Source organism: Aphis gossypii, unplaced genomic scaffold (assembly GCF_020184175.1).
Source record: "Aphis gossypii isolate Hap1 unplaced genomic scaffold, ASM2018417v2 Contig00273, whole genome shotgun sequence".
NCBI classification, from domain to species: Eukaryota; Metazoa; Arthropoda; class Insecta; order Hemiptera; family Aphididae; genus Aphis; species Aphis gossypii.
The window spans coordinates 10,127-19,781 of NW_026083049.1; the positions used below are offsets into that span (position 1 = coordinate 10,127).

At 27.5% G+C, this 9,655-nt stretch overlaps 2 protein-coding genes across 2 annotated transcripts; both read right to left on the bottom strand.

Annotated features, from left to right (window-relative positions):
• Positions 1–899: 899 nt before the first annotated feature.
• Positions 900–1,605, bottom strand: LOC114128209 (uncharacterized; the record flags this gene model as incomplete). The annotated part of the gene is made up of 2 exons (XM_050208721.1): positions 1,147–1,605; positions 900–1,046 (listed from the first exon to the last, which is right to left on the bottom strand). Coding segments are annotated over exons 1-2 (606 nt in total), but the record flags the coding sequence as incomplete, so codon positions are not given.
• A 44-nt stretch (positions 1,606–1,649) lies between these two features.
• Positions 1,650–8,662, bottom strand: LOC126553579 (zinc finger MYM-type protein 1-like). The gene is made up of 6 exons (XM_050208723.1): positions 8,641–8,662; positions 3,665–3,745; positions 2,993–3,370; positions 2,003–2,930; positions 1,767–1,921; positions 1,650–1,654 (listed from the first exon to the last, which is right to left on the bottom strand). Exons 1-6 carry the CDS (start codon positions 8,660–8,662, stop codon positions 1,650–1,652), a joined length of 1,569 nt encoding a protein of 522 aa, XP_050064680.1.
• Positions 8,663–9,655: the final 993 nt, after the last annotated feature.

The following is a 9,655-nucleotide window of genomic DNA, read 5'->3' on the forward strand; positions in this document are numbered from 1 at the left end:
ACTGAAACTGATTTTGAATTATTCCTATGTTTGTCAGACTTTGAATGACGTTTAATTGCCGATAAACCACCCAAATAGTCATTAAAACAAACATTGCAGTGAAAAAATGTATCCGTTTTACCTTTACACAACCATGAGGCAAATTCTGGATGTTTTTTCCATTCTTCCTTAAATTTTGGTGTGTATGGTTTTTTCTTTGAGCCAAGTTTTGGACCTTCATCATCACTACTTGACATATTGATATAAAAATGTATGTAAAATTATGAAAACTTAAAAAAACAGAACAATATTTATTTTATAATAATAAATTTAAATAGTACTGTAAACTCTTAATAGTTAACTGTATGATGTCTGTACATCAGTGGCGTGTCGAACTGAAAATTTTCCAGAGGCAAATTATTAACATCCCAAGTACCCACCCACCCACTGGTGAAGCAAATTTTTTTTTGAGGGGGGTAGGGGGGGTGAAAAAAAGTATGTCAAGGCATTAAATTTATTTTTAATTCATGTGGCTTCTCATCTTATGTGGGATTGATATTAATATTGGTTAATGATTAACCCTCTATTTTTTTTTGCCTTTTATTACAATAATAAATTGCCTAAATATTGGTATTATTACTCATATTAATTTATTTTTGAATACCTAACTTAAAATAAGTACAGATTAATATATAATTTTTGTTTTAAAACTTTTAATATACCTAATAAATTTAATAAAACATTATTATAAAAATATATTATAGCATTTAACATATTTCTAATTAGTATGAGTATATTACAAATCTAAGTACAATAAAAATATAAATATTAATATTATACCTAATGTATAAATAAAGATAATTGAATAACTATAAAAACAGCATAAATAATATACCCTTATTTACTTAAAAATTAATTTTTTTTTTCAATAAGTCAGAAGAATTCCCAAATGTATCAATAACTTCTTCAAAATTAATAGCCACATCTTTTTCACAACTTAAAATTAATAAGCTTTCCAAACGGGATTGACCAATAGTAGAACGCAATCTTGTCTTTACTAGTTTCACCTAGAAAATAACATGTTATAATGTACAAAATTAAGTGGGTATACATTTTTAATATATGAGTGTTAAATCCTCATTAAATTTATAGTTTTATCAAAATTACCACTGAGAAGCTACGTTCTGCTGTCGCTGATGATGCTGGTAATGTGCATAGAGATTTGTACGCAAGGTATAAATTTGGAAATGCCGCTGTTAAACCATAATTAGATAATATTTCTAGAATCTTTAAACTGCTGACCTTTCCTTTAATTACTTCTATGTCTTCATCTTCATTTGATGAACTAGTCAAGCTGACTGAACCCAAATCACTTTCATCAGCAATGTGATCAATATGTAATTTATTTGGGTGAAGTCCTTGTCCTTCCAATAGTTCAGTTAAATTATTACTAAATGTAGTGTATTCTATTTTTAATAGCGATACATCAATACTAGGAATCCATTTGTCAATATTTTGAAAAGCATCATTTGGCAAAGTTTTATTATTATTATTGAATTCCATCATACGTTGAGGAGATAGGAAACATAAATCTTTTAAAATTTCACGGGATCCTTTAAACCGCATTTCAATTGAGTTAATTATTTTTTCTAATACTACATAATAAACTTCTATTCTAAATTTTTCAGATGGTGTTGATAAAGTCTCATGAACTGCTTTTTCTCCAGACATCATTTTAACAGTCTTTTTTCTTATTATTTTAAAACTATTTTGCTCAAGTCCATTACCAATAGCAAATTTCTTTGCATCATTAATAACATTTGTACAACCTATTTCAGATCTCATTTCTTGAAGACGGTGTTTTGCTACATCAACTAGCTTTAATGCAGCAATAAAATCAATCGATATAGATTGTAAATAGTTTGACACTTCTGTAGTTATACTAAAAATATTTCTCATAAATATTAATATTAAAACAAACTTAAATGAGGTTATAATATTTTTTAAGCTCTTAGCATATGACATTGAATCCCTGTCAAAATCTTTCCCAGAAGAAATTTCATCTAGTGAAGCTACTAAAGCATTAAACTTTTCATAGATCACTAATAAAACTCTATCATGAGAAGTCCATCGTGTGTTTGAAAATCTTTTAAGGCGACGTTTTCGTCGATTAGGATATTTTAGTTCTTGATATTTTAAAAATACAGCAGTACGCTTTTTTGCACGTAAGAATTCTACTATATTTGCTATTTCACCAAAAAATAATTTGGTATCAGTACAACAGTCACAAGTGTCTACCACGACCAAATTCAATAAATGAGCCGAACACCAAATATAGAGAGCTCGGGGGTTTTCATTTTGAATCCTTGTTCTTAATCCTGAATATTGATCTTGCATGGAGTTAGCTCCATCGTATGCCTGACCTATAAGCTCTTTTTTCCAGTTTATTTGGTATTTATCTGTTATATTGCAAAATACATTAAACATACCTAATCCGGTTGCATCAGGCGCAGCAGCTAAAGCTATAAGTCTTTCTTGCACTTTACCTTGCTTGTCAACAAATCTAATTATAAATGTATACTGTTCTACATTTGAAATGTCAGTTGTAGTGTCTATTATAATAGAGAATTGTCCAGATATTTTTACATCTTGTAATATCTTTGAACGAACCATATCAGACATTATATTTAACAACACATTTTGAGAAATGTTAGATAAAAAAGTTACACGATTATGAGCTCCTTTTGAACTAATCTGATCCAAATGTGATTTAAGAGGTGCATGGTATTTCGACAATAACTTGATCAACTCTAAAAAATTACCTCGATTAGTTGAATCAATCTTTTCATTATGACCTCTAAGAGCAATTTTTTGTCTTGCCGTAAAAAGCAGAGCTTCTATAACTGATTTTAAAATTTCACGGTTTTCAGCAACTTGTCGGTTTTTAGATTCTATAATGTTTGTTTCAATGTTTTTTGTATATTGTTCATGTATAAACCGCGAGCAATTTCACTTTGTATGTGATCTGGTGACACTTCGTGCTGTGTTATATTTCTACTAATATTTTTATAGTCATTAGACCCATTTATTGCTAAAAAATTTTGTTTTGCTCTTGGTAAACCAAAAAGTTTACAAGTATAGCAATAATATCTATCCAGTGATATTGAATATGATATCCAAGTTCGATTAACAAATTTCCCATCAGCAAGTTTTTTATAATAATAAGATTCATGAAACGATCTGACATGTCCTTTTGAATTTATAGTAGAGCTAGGAAAAGTATTATCTTTCAATTCAGATGGCAATGGTTGACATGGAACTTGTAATGAAAAATGATGAATAAGTTCAGATGACAAATTTTTGGGCCAAAGAGCTGGATCATTTTGAAGTACTAAAAATAAAAATATTATATTTAGTATTATACTTATTAGTTAGGTATTACCTATTGACTATATGGATTTGGTAAAATCTAATAAATGAATAAAGATTTTCACAACTAGTATAAAATGAATTATTAAAAAAAAAATAATATAGTCACAAATCTATTCAATTATAAAAAATGTTAATTACTAATTAGCCATTGGGTTATATTAAAATATTATATCAATGTTTAATTTATACCTATTAAATATTTTGATTTAATAAATCATTATATATTCATAATCATTATATTTTATATAATTACCTGGGACTGGAAGCCAGGTATCAGGGACAATTGGTTCTTCAATTGTTACATAACCATTTCCAACATCATTATACACTACTTCTGTAATAATACAAACAGGCTATTTAAGGCTAATGATAATTTAATTAAAACAAATTTTATATTATAGATTGATAATCAGAGCAAAATAAAAATAAATTAATTTTTTACTTTACTAGCATTACATATTTTAGCATTTAAACTATTAGGTATAGTTAATAAAATAGGTATATTCATGAATCATAACTAATAAGTAATAATGGTTATTTTATTGAAAGAAAATTATTTTATTTATTACCTGGAACTGGAAGACAAGTAGAAGTAACAAGGATAATCGGTTCTTCATATGTTGTGTTTTTATTTTCAACATCGTTATTTTTCATTACTTCTATAATAATTCAAGTAGGTGTTTGAAAATTAAAATATAATTGGCAATCTATGTTATAGATAGGTAGATTGTTATTATTTAATACAAAATTAATTAGTCTACATTAAATTAATATAATATACTCAACATAGCAAAATACTAAAACCCTATTCAATCAAATGATTTAATTGACAATAAATTCAAACAATGTTTCATTTTTACTAATTAAGTGTTTATTTTCCCATAAAAATAGGTATTGTTTTAAATAAAAATAAAAATACTCAAAAATAAATAGGTATACCTACATTATGAAAATACTACTTACCTAAATCTGCAGTGTAAGGACCATCAAATGTAGATTTTTCGGGTATTTTTTTTTGTATTCATTTGAGGACGTTGTAGGTCTTATACTCTCAACTTCCAAAGTATCGCTGTTTGTATCACCTTTCGTAAATAGAAAATTTGTTTAATATTATTAGTTATAAAAATAATATAATAGAATAATAAAAATAATAGAGTAGGTAACTTACATTCTGATATTCTTGTAAAATCTTTACATATTTTTTTGGATTGAGGTAAAGTAAAAAAATTCTTGATAGTTTGATTTTTTCGTTTAGCTTTACGAACGGGGCAAGCATTTAAATGGCGAGTCCAGTTCACATCATTCATAAGACAACGGTTTTTATTACAATCACATTTTTCATTTTCATTAGAAGACATTATTTAAATGATTTAAAAACACTAAATTAATTAGTTAGTAGATTCGTATTACTGACCGATTTAAAGTGTCATACACATGTCACACAACAAAAATAAAATCAAATGAAAATAAAATTATTTAAAACTCAATACCTAGTTATAAATCATAATAAACACAATAGACGGCACTTGGCAGTGTTCAGTAATCGGCCGTGTGATTTCAGACTTCAGTATAGCCACGATGGTCTAAGACTAATACCTCGGAATTCGGATAGTATGTCTGTTAGTGATGTAGGGAATACCAATGAAAGATAGTATTATATTATTTCAATTTTATTTTAAGCTATTTTTAGACAGATTTCAATAATATTTTTCTATGGGACGGTGAAGATGACGACGATAACATTAACATCATATTATTGGAATTATTATTATTGTTAGATAATCAATAATGTTATTTACCGAATATTGACAGTGAGTACTAAACCATGAAAAAATATATAATAATATAATATAATATATTTTGTCATGTACTAAACGGACTGGACGACCGGGATACCGGTATATTTCCCGGTGGACTCTGTTCGTATACATTTATTAATATAATTACTGTGAAATTATGAGTTAAAATATTATCTAATAAGTAATAAGTATGTTATATTATTAAAAATAAAAACTCAGATTTCTGATCATTTTAAAATGCGGGACCTGCTTGTGATCGGTCAGTCCGGGCTTTTTTAAAAAAAAAAAAACTTTTTAAAAAATGACAACTCATTGTTACAAGTTTAAAATAGAATCGAAAAAAGTTATTTCATGAGTCGTTATAGCATCCTACGGATAGGCGATGAAGGATAAAATAATAAATGTAGTCTGTAATCATCGTTGTTTTATATTAATTAATTTAAATATTAAAAAATTTAAAAACTTATTATGTTTAAAAATATATATATAAATATAACTTATAAGTATACTAACGGCCTCTAAAATTATGATTTTCCGGGCTGTTTTTTTCTCCCAATTCGCCATTGAGCCACTACTAACTATATTGTAACTAGTAACTACTAACCATGATTGTCGTTATTCCGTTAACTCAACATTAAAATATACAATTATACAACTATGAACTAATTATATTTCAGATCATTATTGACTACCTATTGAGTATATCGTATATTATATTGAATTTATAACTAGGCCCTACTCTAGAAGATCCACCGACTACCACCCACCCCTCTATTAAAGAAAAATCTCAGAGGCAATTGCCTCTGAAATTATCGTTCACCACACCACTGCTGTACATTGTAATCATTGTACAGAATTATTTAGTTATCTGCCATTTGGGTTATCTATTACTGAGTTTACGTTTAGGAAGGTAATCATAAATAATAAAGATGTTTAATAACATAGAAAAGTACCTATGTTTAACCTAACCTATGGAGGTAATATCCAAACGAAATATGGTCATGATAATACCGTATCACTACAGAATCATACCATAGAATCGGCATGATTATGACTTATCAGTTATCACCAGATTTTAACCAATATAATTATTTAATTTGTGTATCACGTAATAAAAAAAAAGTTGCAGGAATTCCGAGGATTTACTGGTGGAGTCAGCAGGAAAACCGAGGATTTTTAAACATCACCTCAGAATTTCAATCATTTTTATATGGCAACACTGCCACTAGGGAATAATTTGATAATAATTAGAAAAATTATTTTACAATAATTTCACATGCTAAAAATTGTTTTGCGCGGAACAACTTTACTCCTTCGATATTAACAAAAAAATTACCAAAATTTTACATCCATATAAAGAAGAAATTTATCTGTGTCGTAGCGTCGTTATTTTTTTGATAACTACCTAATAATTTTTAATAATTAATTAAAATACTAAGGAATAAGGATAATAATCCATTATAGTCTAAATACTTAGTAAATAAGTATTAACTAATAATAGTTCGTAAATAGATACGAACTCAATTATAATTCGGTATGCAATATAAAATATTAGTTAATAATAACTACTTATTACTAAATGCTTATGAATTAATTTTTAACCTGACAATTTTGGAAAACAAAGGAAATATGTATAAAATAATTTCCTTTCTATTTTATCGTGTACTTATGTTATTTTATAGGCTATAAGTATAACTGTATAATGTATAATCATAATTATTAACTTAGAATAAAATACTCAAACACCGCAAGTAATAGGTAAAACGAGGGTAAAATAGTTAGAATATGAAATAGTTAATTAAAAATACATATTGTAATAGAAATAATAATAGGCATTACATAGCTATTACACATGAACTTATTGATATTTATACACGTCCAGGAAAATGCTTCCAGATTACTCATATGTTCGAAGATCGGGTAAGGTAAAGTAAATTTAGATAGCGGTGCTTAGATAAAAGATAATTGCCAATAATTGCGATAAGCCACGGACCAGACTTCAATTAATAAAAGTAGTCGGCTATCTAGTTGATTGTATACATACATCTGTGATTGGCATAGTGACATGGTGTTGGCTGGAAGAAGCATAGATAATATATTATCTATGGGAAGAAGTATCACAGATTATAATCTGTAAGTATCAAATGATTTGTCCTTTCTTTCACTCAACCAATCAAATAAAAACCTAGAAAAGTGAACTTTTGTTAGGTTATGTTCAAACAAAAAAAATTATGATATCACATATCTCCACCGCACGGACTAAAATATATCTTAGTAATATAATATGTTACTCTCAACTATAGAGTCATAGAGATGCACCCACCACAAGCTATATTTTGAAAAATAATTATATAATAATTTTTTAATATTGATTACTTGAAGGATACTAGACTTAAAGGGAAGCATCAAAATCTAATCATATTCCTAGGAATATGATATGTTAATTAGGTATTTTTTCTATTAAGGAAATAGACTAGGTAATGAATACTAGTGTGTGATTTAGTTTTTATATGTATAACAAAGTATAGAACATTTTATGACTATGTTAATATTTTTTTTATTATCTTCCAATGTTTATAATACACAATGATGAAAAACTCAAACATAAAATTTACATACAATATGTATTAGTATTGAATAATATAATTTAAATAAAAAATTTTTTTTTTTTTAATATAAACATTTTTACATTCAAATTTAAATTATTATTAAATTATTTTTTTCTAAAGACGATATGAATGAGCTGCTTAAAAATTTGAGAATGAACATGACTCCAAAAGCCAAAACGATGAACTTCAACAAGCCGAAATTCAAGACGCAATGAGTGAACTAGAAATAGGAACGATTAATCTAGAACAAACAAATGATTTGATAAATAATTTGAATAGTGATCAAAAAAAAAATATTTAACTTTATTAAAAAAGAACTACTGCTTGAAAATGAAAAATTATGAGGCGCTTTGTATCAGGAGTTGGTGGCACTGGAAAATCATGGTTAATCAAAACTATCAAAGCTTATGTAACTATATATCTCCAAAAAAAGTAGCTATAACTACTCCAACCGGCATATCAGCATTTAATATTGAAGGAATGACTATTCATCGTTTGCTTCAGCTACCGGTCGAACATGGTCATACCCCTTCCTATAGGCCGTTATCTTATAATGTACTTCAAGCTATAAGACATCATATGAAATACGTACTACTTTTTTTATAGATGAAATAAGTATGGTTTCTAATATAACACTACTTTATATACATTTAAGATTATGTGAAATATACAATAGGATCTACTTCAACTACCTCCAAAGAAAGGATGTAGGATGAAGGATCTCCATGTAATCAAATTGATTCAAAATTATTTACTTAATATACTAACTCATTAGGAACAGTTAATTTATGGCAAAATCGTTTTACTCATGACGAACTTACCCAGAACATGAGACAAAAACATGATCCCATTTATGTAGGTATTTTAGAAAGATTAAGGGTTAATAATCTAAGTTCATCTGACATAAACATCTTAAAATCAAAACAAATAAAGTTTAAGGGGACCACTAAAAAAGACATCATAATTGAGCTAAATGAGTTAATAATTGAGTTGCCACAAGATACCTTATTCTACTCTAAACAAAAAACCATTGCACAGTCCTTAATGAAGCTATACTTTCTTTATTGCCAAATGAAAATGTATGTTTAGAAGCTATTGATTATTTTGACACTAAATCTAACATGAAATCCAAAGCAACAAAAAAAATATAATTTATTGATAATGACAGTTCAAGGACGGCCGAACTAGAAAAACGCTAAGTATTAAAGTTGACTGTAAAATAATGCTGCTAAGAAATATGATGTCATCAATGGATTAGTGAATAGAGCAATCGGAATAGTGGTAGTTATACAAAATGTATTTGACTTGAAACCAGAAAAAGTTGTGGTTCAATTTGGAACTCAAATTTATAATATTGAATGCGTCACTGGTAAATTTGAAGTTTTTCCAGAGGCTTACATATTTAGAAAACAATTTCCAATAAGCATTGCTTACTCATAATTATTCAGAACTACAAAACCTAGAATTTTTGTATGCGTCTAATAACACTAAATTAAACTCATCTCATTTGCGTAGGAGTCTTGGCCAACCTTTCAGTGATAATCAACAACAAGATGTAGCCGAATTTGTTGATACTTTATTTCAAACATATGATTCAATAAAAAAATATTTTAGACATCAAATTGACGTAACATTAACTTGCTCAAGGTGTTATTTAATGAGAGTTCAAAGCACACCCAATAATATTGTACATCCTAATATACCAAGAGATAACTATAAAATAACCATTCATTCTTTGTTTGATGAATTTTCAAAATCAGTTGAAATAAATGCAGTTCAATGTCCCAGTTGCAATACATGTTGTACTTGCTATGGGCTATGAGATATCTATAAGAT

Bases quoted from the DNA above. Each gene is read 5' to 3' on its own strand.
- LOC126553579 (XM_050208723.1), bottom strand. From the start codon at position 8,662: ATGTTTTTGTCTCATGTTCTGG. The intron at 3,746-8,640 runs GTAAGTTCGTCA...GTATTATTACAG, and splicing joins GTTTTTGTCTCATGTTCTGG to AAGTAGTGTATAATGATGTT. The intron at 2,931-2,992 runs GTGAAATTGCTC...CAAACATTATAG, and splicing joins GTCACCAGATCACATACAAA to AATCTAAAAACCGACAAGTT.